This window comes from Hippocampus comes, unplaced genomic scaffold (genome assembly GCF_001891065.2).
Source record: "Hippocampus comes isolate QL1 unplaced genomic scaffold, H_comes_QL1_v1.1 scaffold64, whole genome shotgun sequence".
Classification (NCBI taxonomy): Eukaryota; Metazoa; Chordata; class Actinopteri; order Syngnathiformes; family Syngnathidae; genus Hippocampus; species Hippocampus comes.
Window position 1 is genome coordinate 224,549 of NW_017842053.1, and position 19,753 is coordinate 244,301.

Consider the following 19,753-nt stretch of genomic DNA (forward strand, 5'->3'; position numbering starts at 1 on the left):
CACACACACACACACACACACACACACTTCCTTTGATGTCGGCGGCTGAGACAAAGTGCTGAAATGAGGAAATGGTAATAACAGACTAGCAGGGAAAATGGAGAAAACATGTCCAGTCAGGCGTCAAAGAGCAAATGAATGAAACCCCAAAACGTGACTGTGGTCTCAATAAATTGACATGATGGAGCTTTTACAATGGAGAAATTCCAATATACAGCAGCAACATTATGAAAGGGAGAAAGTAGAAGACAAAATATATAAAATAACATTTAAAAAAATAATAAAGAAGATAGCTATACTGATTACTGGTAGCTGAGAGCAGATGCTTCAATTATCAGCACTGTATCAAAATACACATCACAACATTTTGAGGGAGTGGGGGTGGAACGGATGACTGGGAGGTCCGTTTATTTCAATCGGGAGAGATATTGGCAGGTCACTAAACTGCACCAAATGGGCGGATGGTAAGAGTGCAGGCCGCGTGTGTTGCCTGACGATTTGGGTCAAATTCATTCCTGGCACGGTGTTAAAGAGGAAGCCCTCTGGGGTGTTTTGGTTGGATCCCCAGAGCCAAGTTCTCCTCGCAGGACCAGATGTTTGTGACACACCGATCACATTCCAAATATACGCCTTGATCACATCAAGGCCGTCGGCCCCACGCAAGCACCTGAGACTACTTAGCGTATGGAAATGGACGGGCCGGGGGTGCTGGATTTGCTGTAATTATGCTAACTGTGGGATCAACTTTTGCTTCTTGATAATCACTTCCAACCGGCAGACTAAACATTGCGGAAGAAAGACACCTCAAATTTGTTACGCGGCTCAAGCGCTATTGTCCAACAACATGAATTTGTCATGTTTTTCATCTGGACTGCATTAGTATCAAACAATGGAAATGGTTCTACCAACTTCCTCCTAACGCATAGTCCGTGAAAATGGATAGATCTACTTTTGATTGTTAACAGTTTTTACAATAGCAACACTTTTCCCGAAGCAGGAAATCAACAATTGTTGGAGTTGGGAGTGGTTTAGTGTATGTGTAACCGAGATATAAATCAACTTCTCCAAGAGTAAATAACCAAGTCCAAAAAAAAATAATTACAGTGGAACCTCTAAAGTCACATTTGTGGAAAAGTACCACATGAAACTTGAGCTCACTAGGCATTGAAAGCAGCGTGGTGGGATGCGAAACATTCGCTTCAGTTCAGTTGTATTTAACTTTTTCGTCATGGATTTCAAATGTTATATGCAATACATTTGACTTCATTCAGTACATTTTTTTATACTATATGGAACGGCAACATTGATGTTCAACCTGTTCATCATGTTACAATGGCTCACAATGTTAGTAAATATAGTATTTACAAATAAAAGCTCATCTTTGATGAACTCTGAGGCTAAATACACTTGGGGAGAGTACCGAGAGCAAAATCTTATAAAGTATTACTTGGTGTAAAATCTTTCAGCACCACTGATAAGAATTAACTTTACACGTGTTTTGCTTTTTCTTTGGCTTTTTAACTTTGTGGTTTTTTTCCCCCAACCACAGAAGAATAGCGGTGCTACAACAAGCAGGGGCATGCAGAGGGTTGGGGCAACAGGGAGGGGGCCATCCTCCTCCTCGGCAGTGACAGCTTTGTCTTGAAGAGGGGGCATCCACTTTTGATCAAGGAGGTATAAAGCTAAAAAAAAATCTTTTAGAATCATATCCCACCCAATCATAACCAGTCCTCCCACCCCCCATAAAAGTTGTCCGTTCATCACGGGCAAGTGATGAACTGGCCAAGCAGGAAAATTGGATTATAACTGTCAAACCATCTCCTTTATTCCCGCCGCACAACTGCTTCTTCCTTGACAATCACCCCATTTTTTTTTTTTTTTTTTTTTTTTTTGCACCCCAGTCCATGTGCAGCGCTCCTTTGTAATTTTTTTTTTTTCCACGTTCGGCCATTTTGCTTGATGTGCTGTGGGGCTTGTACTCAACAATGAATGTCATTTTTCACACATGCCCAACAAAATCAAGTCCGACTCAGTTGCAATTTCCTGAATTTTCAACCTGTAGTGATTTTGTACTGAACCCATTGTGCGTTGTTTTTGTTCCCCCCCCCAGATTGAATGTAATCACGCGGTGTCTTCACTTTGAGCTTTTCAACATCGTTCTGGAGGGATGAAGTCAGTTATCGTGCGTTGGCCGCGCCAATGTATTCTTTTCATGTGCAGAGGAAGCTCAATATCCTGTTGCATGCAGCCTCTTAATACGAACTGGCAGAATGGAACCCGGGGCCTCCCAGAGGTCCGAGCGCTGCTTAAAAGTCAAGCCAAAAAAGCTTTTTGAGCGTGTGATATACGAGGTGCGCGTCCATCTGTGGCCTTAGCTAAAAGCATCATCTAATAGGCAAAAGGTTAGATGTGGTTCTCATTTTGGAGGTAAGATGTAATGAGACACAAGTTTGTGCAGGAGAACAGATGCAAATATTGGACATTTGGAAATGAGCTTTACTCTGACTCACTTTTTATTTTAATGCCATATGGACGGCCATTTGGGTCATGTTCCGGACACTACGTTGGTGACATCTGCACAATCTATTCAGAGCTGCATCAGACGTCATTAACAAAAATTCAAATGTGTATTTTTGTATGATATGAATTCAGCAGTGTATTAGTTGAGCTAAGCAAAATATTAGGAGCAGCGAGATGCCGTGCAATTCACTTTTACTGTAAACTATAGCCATGATATTTTAATAACTCACAAATTTAATTTAAAAATTTGATTTTACCGAGTCTATTGGCAAAGAAAGGCTGTTATGTCTATCAGGTTTGAAAATTAGCTTTGAAAAGTAATTACAGTATATTTAAACTGCTATATTTGAAGAAATCATATTGGTTACTGTTTTCATGTATTTTTTTTTCAATAAGATTTTCTGTTTTCCAACAACTATTTGTAAATAGTACAGTTAGCTTTACTAACTTTTGTTTTTGTAGTCATTTCATTATTTAAATATTAAATTGGTTTGTATTCAATTTCCATATTTATTTGTTACTATTTCGATATTTATCTAATGGTTTCACCATATAAATTGGCCTCTCCACTCATAAGTCACGTATATCAAAATGTTTAATAAAAAGTTGAGAAAATACATGTTTTGCACTCATTTCCTTGGGTGAAACTTTTGAGTGACCATTTTTAAAGGGAAAGGCAAGTCAACATTTTACCAAATGTCACCTGTTTTCTGAGTTTGGTCATGTGACATTCGCAAGGTGAGCCGTGATTGGTCAGAGCCCTGAAAAACTGTCATCACCGGACAGCAAGTGACAAAATGGACGCCCCCTAAGGTGGATTGAAAGGTGATTTTTTAATTTTTTTTTTTTTCTGCTTGATTCATAAGCCACAAACGCAATGTTAACCACAATGCCATGTTTGGACAACTGCAAAAGTGAAAAGTGGGGACAAAAAAAGTTGTCCCCTTTGAAACTGACAACTTGTTTTCTTTTTTTCGCTATTATGCGAAATGCACACACCTGTAAGCAGTGGGAGGTCCACCTGTGTGTCTCCCTTCTCCTTTCTCTGCTTCCCCCTCCTCCTCCTCCTCTTCTACCCTTCTTCGAGTTTGGCTCCCTCTGTCTCACTCCCGTCAGGACCCTCACAGCAGGAGGACCCCTCGCCGCCGGCTATGTTTCCAGGAGACAAAGCTGCAGTTTAACTCAACAAGTCCATTGAAGTCACTTTGAATCTGGAGCTCACAGAGCGGCGGACATGTCGCTCCACCCGCCACGAATCGTGCAGCTCTCCGCCGGCTCTCTGGCGGTGGTCTTCGGCCACGACGAAGACGACGAGTCGGCGGACGAGAGCCGCCGGAGCGCCGCCGCCGCCGCCACCACTACCGGGCTGGAGGTGTTCGCCGACTTCAAGGCGCAGAACCTGCGCAGCTTCTGGAATAAACGGCTGGTGAGGGCCATGGGCGAGGTGCACTTCCAGGGCTGGATGGACAGCTTGGTGCTTTTTATCCAGGGAAGCTCGGCTAGCTTGGAGGTGCTGAGGGAAGCGTGGATGAGAAGAGCGCTCAAGTCAGCCACGGGCTTGGTTATCAGAGCTGTGGGTAAGAAGTTACACACTACTACACTCACTCATACAGTACAGTAAAGCGTCTTAATCCATACAAAAGTACAAGCTCAAGACTGCTTATCCACCAAATACCGCCTTCATGAGTAACACAAGTAGTAACACAAGTAGTAACCTTTACAAAGGTCAAAGACAAGACTTTTTTCGTACATTTAATATTGTATGCTAGCGTGTTGTTTTTTTAAAAAAAAGAAAAATAACATGATAGAGTATTGTAACTATAAAAAAAAACTAACAAATAGAATGTACTGATTTAAAACAGTTGTGTATACATCTAATGAATTCATATGGCTCCATTTGGTGTGTTACGCCTTAGCCACCGGGGGCAGTATAATACATGCATATGTACACGACAACGCTCTACTCGGTAAGCTGCAGTAATAGTTGTCGTTTTTCGCAGAAGATAAAGAATTAATGCTTGTCGGTCTGTGCTCAAATTTCTGTTCCTCAAAGGGATATAATGTATCATCAATGCTTATTTCTTTAGGACATCTATAGGTTTTTGCATCGTCTGTCAGCATCAAGTTAGCGTATCTTTTATCAGAACTGTCGTATACCGTAATTCACGCTTTTTTTGTGTGTAGTTTGGCTGGTCCAGGGACTTGTGATGTGATGTGATATATATTTCTATTTTAAAATCCCCTTTCCCTCATCGTGTTGACAGCACCAGGCGAGTTCCGGTTGGCTTCAAAACGTTTGCTTCTGAATACGGAAACGGTTTTCATTTTAGTTAAAAAAATGGCTTACCCTATATAAACATACACATGATACAAGAGAATGAAAGTAACAAAAAAATGTTTTCATACGTAGAATGTGAGTCCACTATCTGTATACTGAATATGCATTCGTATTATCCACGTAAGAAACTAATAGTCAGATTCAACTTGTAAGAAGCTAATAGTTGTATCAAGTTGTATTCTTTTATGAGGTGTCACACAGAGGCTTCAACATGTGTTTACAACTTTGACAAAAATGTGTCAAAGCCATAAAATTGACCCTTCAAATTATCTATACACAACAACTGGTCACAACATTAGGTACACCTGCACTAATACAAGTGTATGGAAGGGTGTCCGATACCATGTTGCCCATACACATACTGTATCGTTTTTAAATTCTCACAATATGGAGTAATGTGTTAATTTGCTGCACCATTTTGTTTAATGCATGCCTTGTTAGTACCCTAAAAACTAAAATCGCCCCGAATAATAGTTATTTATCATAATCCTGAGGTGGTTGACTGGTTAGTGCATCAGCCTCACAGTGCAGAGGTGCAGGGTTCGATTCCGGCTCCGGCCTTCTTGTGTGGAGTTTGCATGTTCTCTCAGTGCCTGCGTAGGTTTTCTCCGGGTACTCCGGTTTCTTCCCACATTCCAAAAACATGCAAGGCAGGTTAACGGAACACTCTAAATTGTTGTGGTGTGATTGTGAGCGTGGTTGGCCCATGTGTACCCTGATTGGCGGGCAACCAGTTCAGGGTGTACCCCGCCTACTGCCCAAAGAAGGCTGAGAATAGGCTCTAGCACACCCTATCTTATATCTGATTCATTATTTATTTTTCTGAGGATTAATTATCCATATCTTCCCCGTCTTGCGATGAACAAGCAAACAAAAATATTCAAAGCAGCTCTCAGAATGGGGCAGCTGTGCAATCAACTGCGCTGTTTTGTTGAACTAAAACTTGCTAATTTATATCCTTCAATGCAGCTTTTGTATTCGCGTCCCACCATTACCAATATGCCGTTTCCCATGGCCTGATGTCATGTGTTGCACATGTGTGACATCACCATCCACGAGTCGGATGATAAGTTGGCCCTTGTGTTGTTTTAGCCCTAATGATAGCTTTGTGAGTGGTTACATCAGCATGAATTCACATTTTGTGAGCTGACCAGCAGGAATTCAAAGTTCAGCTTTTATCTCTTTTCACAGATGACCATTTTTCAGCAATGAGAACTAAATTTTGTAATAAGAACTTCCACGTTCAGACTCCTTGTCAAATGTTTGCGTTTTCATGCAAAAGCACTTTTTGCTTCCTGTCATCGCTCCAGTTTGGGACATTTAGATGTTAATGATAACATTATCAGTTTTTAAAAAACCCGTTTTGAGACCCCATGTTAAATCATCTAAGATGCCGTTCACAAATGATCGAAACAATAATTTTGAATTAAAAAAGAGGCACACATACAGACACAGATTGTGGAGGAATGTGAACGGGGGGAGGGCCACACACTTGGCAGGGTGTGATGTGACGGTTTGCTTGACATGTCATCCCCATGTGAGACACTTTGTGCTCCTATAGACTACAATCAGGCACAGAAGTACAAACTCAACGCCCTACTACGCTAACACTACGCTCAACTTGTTTTCATGGCCGATCTAAAGAGCCCCGTACGCGTTCCTTGGCTTCGCACCGCTGCAATTTGTATGGAAATGAGCTGCTTTACCGCCTCCTCGCAGACAATCGGCCTGCACTGAATCACGAGTTTGCCAAACGACTTACCACCACAATAAATGCTACCCCCCCCCCCCCCCACACACACACACACACACTTGGTGACCAGCTCATGCCCACGGTTTCTCTCTTGCAGTGGGGACTGTTAGATTGATGTCAGGTCTTGACACGGTCCTGCTATACAATAAATATGTCAGTCGGGAACACGGGGAGTTGGCTAAAGTCACAAACCGCCAAAGGCCATAGGGAGATTTATACGAGCTAATTGTAAGGCTTTATTTTCATTTTTCCTTTTGTTCTCTGCCTGGGCTTTAAATCACAAACTTTTTCCATTTGGTTCCTCCATAGTGAAAACTGACCAGGCAGCCATTTCGTGTCCTGGACTTCTGGCAACCGCAGATCTAAGTGATCTGTATGAGCAGTTCTCAAAGTGGGATCCCCGTGAACCGGAGCTTGGGGTCTGAAAATACAGTGGTGTCTTCAGAGACACAGAGGGATACTGTCTTTATCCTTTCCGAAAATCATCTAATTTAACTCTTACTGAGTCACATACATTAGATGTGAAACGCTTCGTTTTTTTTGTTTCTTTTTTTTTTTTTTTAATTCGTCTGGTTAACTGCATTTTACTGCTCCCCGGTGACAAAGGCATGCATACCAGAGGCAGCCGCTATTAATTAATCATGAGGCACAAACTGTTCAATTCCGCACATTCAATTTAATGTAATATAATAAATATTGAGTGCTATTTTACATGTTAAAAAAAACCACAACAAATTGTAAATGTAAAATGGTTTTCTTGTTTTTGGAGGGGGATTATGGAACAGATTAATTGTGTTTCCATTAACTTCAGTGGAGAACGATGATTTGCGCTACAAATGTTTTGAGTTAAGAGCATGGTCACAGAATGATACAAGAATGAATCTCAGGCACCACTCCAGTTAATCGGTTTTCTAAATGTTAGTTGTATAATACTTGGAGGGGTAAATGTTTTTGTTTTTTTTTTTGATTACACAAAAAGCATCAATGCGACACAAATTGTTTTCGAAATGCACTTAGCCACATCGGCACTGTGAACGATCACTTCGGATATGGCACTTCAGTAAGTGAAATAAATGTCGTTTCTGCCGTCACGCCCATTCACCCGGAAGCCAGCGTGATAGTGACATGTGACTGGTTGTGCGATACCAAAGACACGGTTACACTTGGAAAGGCGCCTTCTTGGTAATAAATAACCATTTCGACAAGGGTGACCGCTGTGTAGACAATAGAAGAAGAACCTGACACTTTATTGTAAATGTGGTCTTTGACATTTGACAGACTAGGAAGAGGGTCTCATGTTTTCTAGCCGAAAGGTATCGTGTTGCCGTGGCGTCACAACAAACAATGGCATGATAACAATGGGTTCCAAAAAGACACTTAAGTTAGTGAGAGGATCCTTCCTTTTCCATAATGGCGTCTGACACACGCGGCTCACTTTAATTGTCACTGCCGTCTCAGATAGACCTTAAAAATGTGGGAAAGTGAGACCAAGAGGGAATTTTTGACTTAATGCCTCGCGGTAACTAGCCTCAGTTGTACAGAAGTTGACCTCAGGGGTCTTCTTTTTCTTCCCCTTTTGCGCTTGCTTAAAGAATAATATCATATTCCCACAGAACAATCTTTTTTTTTTTCTTCACGAGCGACTCGAGGGTAGCAGCTCTTGCTTATGTTTGTCTATGCGTTTAAATGGCATGGAGAGAGGATTTAGCGCCTCTTTTACGGTTTCACTGTTTTCCTCGAACACGGTAGTTCGCAAAAGACCCGCTGAAGTGAATTCAGAGATGTGTTCAGTGAATTGCTGAAAGGCTTAAAGCATCGCAATATTGAGGGTATACAGCATTAGCATTAACTAGCATGGCCTTTCCCGTTTCGCTGTTTTAAATACACAAAGTCTAATCGAATATAGATTATGTTAACTTCATGTGGGAGTGTCAGAAAACGGCTTAAAGCCTCTCTTTTGGTAAAATTGTTCACTATCTGCCAAACTGTTCACTTGAGTTCAGTGTAACCATACCAAACTTGTATGCTAAAATTTTGTGGGCAAAAATATCAGCCATATTAAAAACCTATCAGACCCCCACTGTATTCATAACAAAAACTATTCAGGGACTCCTCGCTTCATTTTAAAACTCAAATTAGTCCTCGGCAAGACACACATCAATGTATTCTAGTTGCGTTTTAAACCCATTTTTACATCGGGGAATCGTATCTGACGCGTACTGGTGTGCTAGCATCTTGTCTTAAGCTTTTTGAGGGCTTGATGACATGGCTAGTCATTTTTATCGATCATATCTTGACCTTTTAGAAAGAGGTTTGGTGATGCTAACCGCTCTGCATAATTTAGCCTCTACAAGGCTAAACCATTTATGTGGCTTTATACGTGAGGTGTAATGAGCTATTCCATGTCCCGCCTACAGCAAGTTATCCTCAGCCATCGCTCGGTGTGTGTTTAGCTTAGCATTTAGCTTAGCTAAGCATTCCTGAAATGCTTTGTGAACACTTTGCCCACCCTTTACTTCCCTCCTCAAGTGTTCTACGTTCACATAAGGAGCGCCTCCTCAAAGTGTTCCACTAATGGTCATAATTCTTCCAGATGTTAGCTTATTAACCACGATGCCCTCCTAGAGTGTCCCGCTGGGCTGTAGTTCGCCGCGTCCTAATTGAGCAGCGCAGGTTAAAGGTCAAAGCTTCTTGCTAACAAGCTGCCTCAGGGTCAGGTGGCTTCAGAAACAAACATACAAACACTCCAGTGTGTGTATTACTTTCATATTAGGTGTGTGTGGTCCTAATTAGGAGCATTAATAGATTTGTTTGTCTTTATTTGGGGTAGGGCATTTTTCCCCCCTTTTGCCAACACGCTCAAAATGGCCGTAAACCATATTGAAAGTCTACTTGAGGGCTTGATGACATGGCTACAAGTCATTTTTATCGATCATATCTTGACCTTTTAGAAAGAGGTTTGGTGATGCTAACCGCTCTGCATAATTTAGCCTCTACAAGGCTAAACCATTTATGTGGCTTTATACGTGAGGTGTAATGAGCTATCCCATGTCCCGCCTACAGCAAGTTATCCTCAGCCATCGCTCGGTGTGTGTTTAGCTTAGCATTTAGCTTAGCTAAGCATTCCTGAAATGCTTTGTGAACACTTTGCCCACCCTTTACTTCCCTCCTCAAGTGTTCTACGTTCACATAAGGAGCGCCTCCTCAAAGTGTTCCACTAATGGTCATAATTCTTCCAGATGTTAGCTTATTAACCACGATGCCCTCCTAGAGTGTCCCGCTGGGCTGTAGTTCGCCGCGTCCTAATTGAGCAGCGCAGGTTAAAGGTCAAAGCTTCTTGCTAACAAGCTGCCTCAGGGTCAGGTGGCTTCAGAAACAAACATACAAACACTCCAGTGTGTGTATTACTTTCATATTAGGTGTGTGTGGTCCTAATTAGGAGCATTAATAGATTTGTTTGTCTTTATTTGGGGTAGGGCATTTTTCCCCCCTTTTGCCAACACGCTCAAAATGGCCGTAAACCATATTGAAAGTCTACTTCCATGAAGATTCTTCTGCATGTAAAATTTATCGCTGCATGTAAAAATATGCATCGGGGAGAGTATAAAATCTTCCTCTGAAGATGTTTTAGTTTTTTAGTCTTGCATGACGAACCGCCTGTGGCCCACCTTGCCGAAGGTTTCCCACCTCAGTTGTAGCAAATGTTCCGCCACGTTTCCTCATGTGCTATGTTGAATGTTTATGCAAGCAGCCAGGCAGCAGGAAGCCTTGACCTCCTTCACATTGCTTGCACATGTTGTCTTGCTCCTGCATCCTTTCTGCATGGACAAGGAAGCTCCCACACCTCCCCGCTCTGCACGTTGAACATGTTAAACCTAAATTGGAAACAGTCGGAATGTTACTACTGTACTGTACAGCGAATCGGCTTTCATGTTTCCTAGTTTCCAACGCCAGTCACAATATACAGAGTCTTTAAACACGTTTAAACTTTTTTAAAAAAGTATTCCTTAACACCCCTTTTTCACTGTCTTGCTCACACAGTTCTCCAAATAAGATGCCTAGTGTGCTTGCTTCAAGCTGTCACTCCCACTTGAATTTTTTTGGGGTAGGGCATTTTTTCCCCCCTTTTGCCGACACTCTCAAAATGGCCGTAAACCATATTGAAAGTCTACTTCCATGAAGATTCTTCTGCATGTAAAATTTATAGCTGCATGTAAAAATATGCATCGGGGAGAGTACAAAATCTTCCTCTGAGGATGTTTTAGTTTTTTAGTCTTGCATGACGAGCTGCCTGTGGCCCACCTTGCCGAAGGTTTCCCACCTCAGTTGTAGCAAATGTTCCGCCACGTTTCCTCATGTGCTATGTTGAATGTTTATGCAAGCAGCCAGGCAGCAGGAAGCCTTGACCTCCTTCACATTGCTTGCACATGTTGTCTTGCTCCTGCATCCTTTCTGCATGGACAAGGAAGCTCCCACACTAACCCGCTCTGCACGTTCAACATGTTAAACCTAAATTCGAAACAGTCGGAATGCTACTACTGTACAGCGAATCGGCTTTCATGTTTCCTAGTTTCCAACGCCAGCCGCAATATGCAAAGTCTTTAACCATGTTTAAACTTTTTTTAAAAGTATTCCTTAACACCCCTTTTTCACTGTCTTGCTCACACAGTTCTCCAAATAAGAGGAATGTTGTGCTTGCTTCAAGCTGTCACTCCCACTTGAATTTTACCAACAAAGCTCCATAAAACCAAACAGAAGTAAAGATTCTATACGTAAACACCAAATGTGCAATTGAACCATCAAATTTCATTTTTCAACCCTCTGTTAGCTTAATGCTAACGTATGATGTAAAATGCCATAAATGGGCTAATGAAAATTGCAGGAATTATTAACCATCAAATAACTGCTCATTTCACCTACGAGGAGCAGCAACACAAAAAAAAAAAGAGCATATAAAAATACCCACGGGTGTACGATAAGTATAAAAAGTCAAATGCCACGTTGATGAGATAACAAAAACACTCATTTCAAAACTTTTTCCCACCAATAATATGACTTCTAGTATGACCTGTACAACTCGACTGGGGAAAAAAAAATGTCAAAAGGGAACCTTAAAATAAACAACTGAGAAAACACACTCTCTTAAAAGTGGGGGCTGCGGCCATGTTCCAAAACAACCAATCACATTCAAACTCATTGCACACACCTGCGACCATTAGTGCCTCCAGCTAACCTCAATTAAAGTTCAGCTGTTGTCGGTCTCACTTTTATTATAAAATCCTGGCATGGTAATGGGGGATATGTATATTTTTTTAATATCTATCGAATCTTTGGAAATCGCATCTATTATGCGACGGTGAGCTGCGATATAGCAGGACTGGATTTAATAGTAGTCCTGGTTTTGGTGCCAACCAAAACAGTGGAGAAATTTGTCCACCATGTCAGCGGCAGCTTGAGTTTCCCCTCCTGCAACTCGACTGGGGGGAAAAAAAAAATGTCAAAAGGGTACGTTAAAATAAACAACTGAGAAAACACACTCTCTTAAAAGTGGGGGCTGCGGCCATGTTCCAAAACAACCAATCACATTCAAACTCATTGCACACACCTGCGACCATTAGTGCCTCCAGCTAACCTCAATTAAAGTTCAGCTGTTGTCGGTCTCACTTTTATTATAAAATCCTGGCATGGTAATGGGGGATATGTATATTTTTTTAATATCTATCGAATCTTTGGAAATCGCATCTATTATGCGACGGTGAGCTGCGATATAGCAGGACTGGATTTAATAGTAGTCCTGGTTTTGGTGCCAACCAAAACAGTGGAGAAATTTGTCCACCAACAACTCGACTGGGGAAAAAAAAATGTCAAAAGGGAACCTTAAAATAAACAACTGAGAAAACACACTCTCTTAAAAGTGGGGGCTGCGGCCGTGTTCCAAAACAACCAATCACATTCAAACTCATTGCACACACCTGCGACCATTAGTGCCTCCAGCTAACCTCAATTAAAGTTCAGCTGTTGTCGGTCTCACTTTTATTACAAAATCCTGGCATGGTAATGGGGGATATGTATATTTTTTTTAATATCCATCGAATCTTTGGAAATCGCATCTTTTATGCGACAGTGAGCTGCGATATAGCAGGACTGGATTTAATGGTAGTCCTGGTTTTGGTGCCAACCAAAACAGTGGAGAAATTTGTCCACCATGTCAGCGGCAGCTTGAGTTTCCCCTCCTAAGATTTGTTTTGATTCTCACTCCGTCCCTGACAAATGACTCCGCTACAGTTATATTACGGTAAATTTACAATCCAAACACCCTCAGCTCCCCCTGACACGACTGAATGTTTGTAGGAATCGCGGCGAGGTGTCTCAGCTTTGTGAAAACGCTCCGTACGCTGGAAACGATGCAATCGTTTACCCGTAGGACACACTGAACACGATGTGTCGTGCAAGTTTCCATTGTTAGGAGAAGAAATTTTGAATTTTTTGTTTGTTTTTAGAGTAAGATTCTAACGTTCTCGTAAAAGGTTTTTTTATATGACATTTCTCGGTAAATTGTGACTTGAAAATATCAAAGAGTTGTTTTTCTTTGAAGTAGTGGAATCAGAATCTTTATTTATGCATCTCATAAAATTCTGACTGAATTCTCATAGAAATACTGCATCACCAAATAATAAATGTAGCAATTACAATTTTAATTTGGTTTGTTTGTTGAATGTTTTTTAAATAATGATCATTTAAAAAATATTATTCAGTTTGTCATGAATTTCTTTTTTTTCCAAGTATTTTTTTTTTTTTTTTACTTTAATATCCATCGAATCTTTGGAAATCGCATCTTTTATGCGACAGTGAGCTGCGATATAGCAGGACTGGATTTAATGGTAGTCCTGGTTTTGGTGCCAACCAAAACAGTGGAGTCAACCAAAAAATAATAGTATTGTTACTGATTTATTGTTTGGGGAATACTACACAAATTAGTTCCTTTCTTGTGGTTGTCATCACACGTTGCCATTAACAAAAAGACAAAGAAAAAGTAAAATAGTAATGATTTAGCATTCCAGTCTAAGTTTACTGTCAAACTAAACCTAAAAAAAACCCAAAACACATTGTGTATTTAACAAGCCACATAGCTGTGGCTGGATTTGCGATAGGCCGCTCGCTTAATGCAAATGCATCATGGGAAGACAGTCTGATGAAATTGGCGTCGCTATATGACTCGTTAGAAATTTCAAAACAGCTACTCATTGTTAGGAGGAGACATTTTGAATTTTTTTGTTTGTTTTTAGAGTAAGATTCTAACGTTCTCGTAAAAGGTTTTTTTATATGACATTTCTCGGTAAATTGTGACTTGAAAATATCAAAGAGTTGTTTTTCTTTGAAGTAGTGGAATCAGAATCTTTATTTATGCATCTCATTATTATTTTTATTTTTTTCCCCCCATAAAATTCTGACTGAATTCTCATAGAAATACTGTATCACCAAATAATAAATGTAGCAATTACAATTTTAATTTGTTTTGTTCGTTGAATGTTTTTTAAATAATCATCATTTTTTAAAATGTTATTCAGTTCGTCATAAATTTCTTTTTTTAAATGATTTTTTTACTTGAATTTACAAAATATATTCACCCAAAAAATAGTATTGGTTTTGATTTCTTGTTTGGAGAACTGTACAACTTAGCAACTTAGCTTAATGCAAATGCATCATGGGAAGACAGTCTGATGAAATTGGCGTCGCTATATGACTCGTTAGAAATTTCAAAACAGCTACTATGTGAATACAAGTGGCTGCAACACATGCACACAGATCCTGTAAAAACACTCGCCGGCATATATTCTTTATCCTCTGCAAATAAGTTTTTGTGTTTTATGCCTTTACTGCCCATTAGTGCAAAGTTTATGTGTAGATTAATTACAACATGATACAAAAAAATAGTCTGTGTTTTTTGGGGGGGGAGCTGGAACAGATTCATTTCATCCCCATTGATTTTAATGGGGAACGATGATTTCAGATGTGCTTTCTTCTACTTCGATTTTGTTCGTTGAATGTTTTTTAAATAATCATCATTTTTTAAAATGTTATTCAGTTCGTCATAAATTTCTTTTTTTAAATGATTTTTTTACTTGAATTTACAAAATATATTCACCCAAAAAATAGTATTGGTTTTGATTTCTTGTTTGGAGAACTGTACAACTTAGCAACTTAGCTTAATGCAAATGCATCATGGGAAGACAGTCTGATGAAATTTGCGTAGCTATATGACTCGTTAGAAATTTCAAAACAGCTACTATGTGAATACAAGTGGCTGCAACACATGCACACAGAACCTGTAAAAACATTCGCCGGCATATATTCTTTATCCTCTGCAAATAAGTTTTTGTGTTTTATGCCTTTACTGCCCATTAGTGGAAAGTTTATGTGTAGATTAATTACAACATGATACAAAAAAATAGTCTGTGTTTTTTGGGGGGGGAGCTGGAACAGATTCATTTCATCCCCATTGATTTTAATGGGGAACGATGATTTCAGATGTGCTTTCTTCTACTTCGAAAGCGAACATTTGGAGGGAGGCTATCATGGTGGCAGAAGTCAAAGGGAATAAATGGGCAGCATCTGCGTCCAATGAAGACCATCACTCTTGACTAAACAGGATTGCGGGGGTGGGTTGCATGTGGTCAGAATCTCCCGCGCCGACGCTCAGGTTGGAGGTGCAAATCGAGGGAATGCCGAATAAATATTTCGGCGTAAGATGATCCTCACACTTCACGCTGCACCTTCAGCAACTCCTCCAAGAAAGCAAAAACACAGAAAGTCAAAGTTGACAAGGAAGTCATTAAGCTCGGCTGCAAATGAAGTGGAACTCCGCCGATCATTGTAATGTTTTTTTTTTTACACTGAAAAGTGTCTTTACTTTTTTTTTTACCTGCTGCATTCCAACTTTATTTGCATAGACTCGCAACTTGTTTTTTCTGATTTCGTCTTTGCGTGAAATAAAAATACATTTTCTTGTTAAGACTTTATTCTTGTTAAAATTTGCTCTCATCGTACCAGTTTTGTTCCTTCAAAATTACAACTTTGTTCTCATTAGAAATAAATTGAGGTAGTATTTCAACTTTATTCCCGTAATCCTCTCACTTTCCTTCCCCCCGACCCCCTTCCTCATACTGTATCTACAGTCCTTTTTTTTCCCACTTCACTCCCCCACATCTTTTAACAGTCTTGGTTGCACTCTCATTGATCTGTGCTCTTTATAGTCTCCCTTTCCATTTGAATTTTTAAATAATTGCTCCCATCCCAGGCCATAAAGAACGTCGGACATATTTGTGATGTTGACTCTGAATGCCGGGACGTCCAATGTAACGATGAAACATTCAACAACAATATGGAGTCATTTCGTGTGTCTGGCACTGCGAAGGCGGTTCTTTATGTCTGCTGTCTGCCGCTACCCCCCCTGCAACCCCCCCACCCAACCCACACACACCAGAGTGAATTAGTATCAAATTTCACTCTGAGCTCTCAAAGACACGTCTGTCTTGTTTCAAGTCTTAAGTTTTTGCCTTGAGTTGCGGCAGTGGCGGGATGCGTATTCGGTACCTTCAGTGGGGTCTTGCATGACTTAATCATATCACCACCATCACGTCGGCGTTATAGATATCAATATTGTACAAAAACGCAATATAGCCGCACACAACTGGAGCGGCTCAAAATCCATTTTTTTTTTTCTAATAACATGACATTAATGTTGAAAAAAAAATCAAATATATCCTACTCACCAGAGAAGCTTATGATGAAATCGCTCTAGACCAGTTTTGTTAGTTGAACAGTTTTGCGCAAACCAACCAATCAGATGACAGAATAATGCCGATATCAAGGGCCAGCTGTCTGGGCCCCGTGGGGATGGATTTGAAATCTGATTGATGAAACATTTCCAATGACTGTGTCTTGTAAACTTCTAAAATGTATTCAGATTTTTTTTTGGTATGTTTTCATTTTTAAAAATGACATTTTATTTTTGTTTTTTTTTTACATTTAAAAATAATTGAGACATGCTACTTTTTTTGTTTAAACGTTCTGATGCATATTATTGTAAAGAACAGTTTTTGGGTTGACTTCCCTTGTAATTAAAGACGCAATCCAAAATCATCAGACTTTAAAAACAAAAAAAAAGAGATTTTTATTAGTACATCTTGTAAAAATTATTAGTACATCTTGTAAAAAAATTAACTTGTTCAAGTTTTTCCATTTTTTTTTTGGAACCTCCTGTAGTTTTTAATTGTGGGCCAGTGAAATTCAAATTTAACGAAAAGTCTAGTCATAAAAAGTCAAATTCACACTTAGCTGCTTTATGACTTTCAAGTTGGCTGCAAAATAACGCCAATGGATTACAAAAGTGAGTCTAAAAAGCTGTCGTGGGGTTGGAAAGGGCCACAAATACTGTGCATTCTTGCCTTTGGCTTTGGTTGCCATCACATGAAAGGTTTCCATGGCAACGGCAGGCAACACAAAACTCCTCTTGAGTCGGGTTGTTTTACTAGATGGGTTTTTTTTTCTCCACACTTTCTTTTGAGCTAGTCCTGGATGGTTTTTTTTGTTTCAAGTCAAGTCAACTTTATTGTCAAATGTACTCTATGTGCAACATACAGCACAAATGAAATTTCTTTCCTCTCAACCACGGTGCAAACACAGGAGAGAGAGAGACTCTGTCCCCTTGCTTAATATTTAAAGAAAAGTCAGGCATAGTTGGACCAGAATTTTTTTTTCCCAAGCGGGGCAAAAACTTTCTGCTTTTTTTAAAGGGCCTTACGCCCGTCAGTGAAGAAGCAAAGTAGTTATTTTCCGCATGAATTGCGAAAAGTAGCAGCCCCGATAGCATGAGCATTGGGGCTAACATCGCCGCTCAGAAATTAGCACTCCATGAAAATGACATCAGCCTAAACTCGGGGGGGCTTGTTGTCATTAAGATGGCAACTTTGAAAGCACACCTCTCGTGTTGCGCTGGCGTTAGCATCCTTGCTAACGTCACTGTCGAGAGTGGGTTTCAAGTCGATGGCACACCCTCGCTCGCTCCGTCTGGAGCCATGTTGTTGCCTCTGCGCGCCCTGACTTTTACGAGGCCGCCTTGGCTGCAAGGGACGCATCAGTGCGCTTGTAAAGTCTGAAAACGTCCTGCGCAGACACACAACTGTGCCTTAATCGGATAATTCGCAGTTAGGCTTGCAGAGAGGTTTTTGCAGGGCGTGATCATGCTAACCACCAAACATGAGAGTTGGCAAAAGCACACGCACTAGATTTAAGCTATGCTAGCTAATATTTAGCATACTTGCACTTGATTACTTCATATTACTGCTAAACTGATAGAATGGTAATTAAAATGTATTTTTTTTATTCGTTTGATGGATAAAATAATCGACAGGTGAATCTATTCTTAAAATAATTAGTTAGTTGCAGCCCTGATTATGTGTTTCCGTTTTGCCAGGTACTTCTGCTTTTACATATTCGTTTTTCTTTTTATGCTAAGTAACCCCTTGCCAAGATATCTATATTTTTGTGCGAACTGCTCTCGACATGTCAGAGTAAACCGCAGTTCTCTTGAGGCGTATAGGAGGCTTATTGTGGGAGTTAAGTGATGAAATGAGACTCATGCGCCAGCTACCAAAACAGCCATGTGGCACTCAGCAGGGTCAGAAGGCTTTAAAAAAAAAAAAGGAAAGAAAGAGGAGAAGGTAGACATTTTTCCTGTTCGTTCTCACAGGACCATTTAATTCTCACATGGAAAGTCCAGGACTAACTTTTTATCTCTTCATCAGTGTCGTGGTCTTAAAGTACTTATGTCGACTTCTTTGGTTTTTGCATTAGACCTAGACGTGCGCCTTGAACATCTGCTTCCTACATTACCCATCATGCAACTCCGTTCAGTCAGGTTAAAGCATTTTGCAAGTGTCCCCGGTGCTTAAGCCGCTGCTTGATACCCAAGCCGTCTGCCCGGTGACACTGCTGTTGCCATGGCAGCCAGCCAGCCAGCCAGCAGGGTATTCATGCTGCGTCGGACAAAATGAGTCGAACGGCGTGGCCCGCACGCGCTTGGATTACACGGGCGTAGTAAAGTGTGAACACCCCCGCAGAGAGGCTGCTCGCGACTGCAAATGTCTGAGTGACAATAACAATAAAAGTACTGCCTGGTTACTATGAGTATAAATATGTTGTGTTGTCTAAGATTTTTTTTTTTTTTTTTGTATATACTGTATTTTTGTCTTTCTTTTTTGTCATAGTGTTTTACATATTTTACTATTTTTTGGGGTGGTGGTTTACTTTTAGAAATATGTATTCTTTTCCAAGAGTAGGGTTATTTTGAATATTTTTTTAAACATTTTTTTGTAATTCTTATTTTCTGGTCTTATAATTTATATTTCTCAAAGTTGTTCGAGCTTTTTTAATGCTTTTTTTGGGGGGAGGTTGTGTGATATTTGTATGTTTTGTGCTAGTATTTTCTCCAATTGTTCTCATATTTTAAAATGACTATTTTTGTCCAGCATTTTTGTATTTATTCTCATACACATTTTTTTGTTGATTTTGAAAAATATTTGTTCAAATGTGGTATTATTTGTGTAAGATTTTATTTTGGTCATTGTATTTTTTTAAACATTAGTAATATTTCTGGACTCAGACCTTTGCAGTTTTCCAGGTTCCTGTGTATTTTATCAAATATTTCCTTTTTTTATTCCATATTTTAGGATTTTTTGGGGGGTAAAATATTTTCTGTCGTGTAATTATTTTGCATGTACTCTTAATCTAATTATTTGAAATTTGTGTTATATTTAAAAAAAATTCATATTTTTTGTAGTATTTTTTGGAATGTTTTTTCTCTCAAACTTTTTTATTTTTCAGGTTCATTTTAAATATTTTTTTCAATATTTATCGCTCGTAACATTGTATTCCATTTTGTATTTTTCCAGATAATTGCGAAATTTTTTTCAATATTTGTACTTTTTTTTTTTTTCTTCAAAAGATTTTTATATATTGTCTAGATTTACTTTTTGTCTTCCAATCCCCGGTAGTCTAAAACAAACAAACACTAAATCATTCCTAAAAGATTGGTTATTGATGCCTTTCCACTCCTGAGCCCATCCTGCTCCCCCCCCCCC

At 39.8% G+C, this 19,753-nt stretch overlaps 1 protein-coding gene across 1 annotated transcript in view; it reads left to right on the plus strand.

The window, feature by feature from the left end:
- The first annotated feature begins 3,363 nt into the window (after nucleotides 1–3,363).
- The window catches only part of stox1 (storkhead box 1), a 22,451-nt gene continuing 6,061 nt past the window's right edge, over nucleotides 3,364–19,753 (plus strand). The window contains exon 1 of the mRNA XM_019859845.1: nucleotides 3,364–4,097. Coding sequence (XP_019715404.1) covers nucleotides 3,755–4,097 — 343 coding nt within the window. The 5' untranslated portion in view covers nucleotides 3,364–3,754. The remainder of the gene's footprint in view (nucleotides 4,098–19,753) is intronic.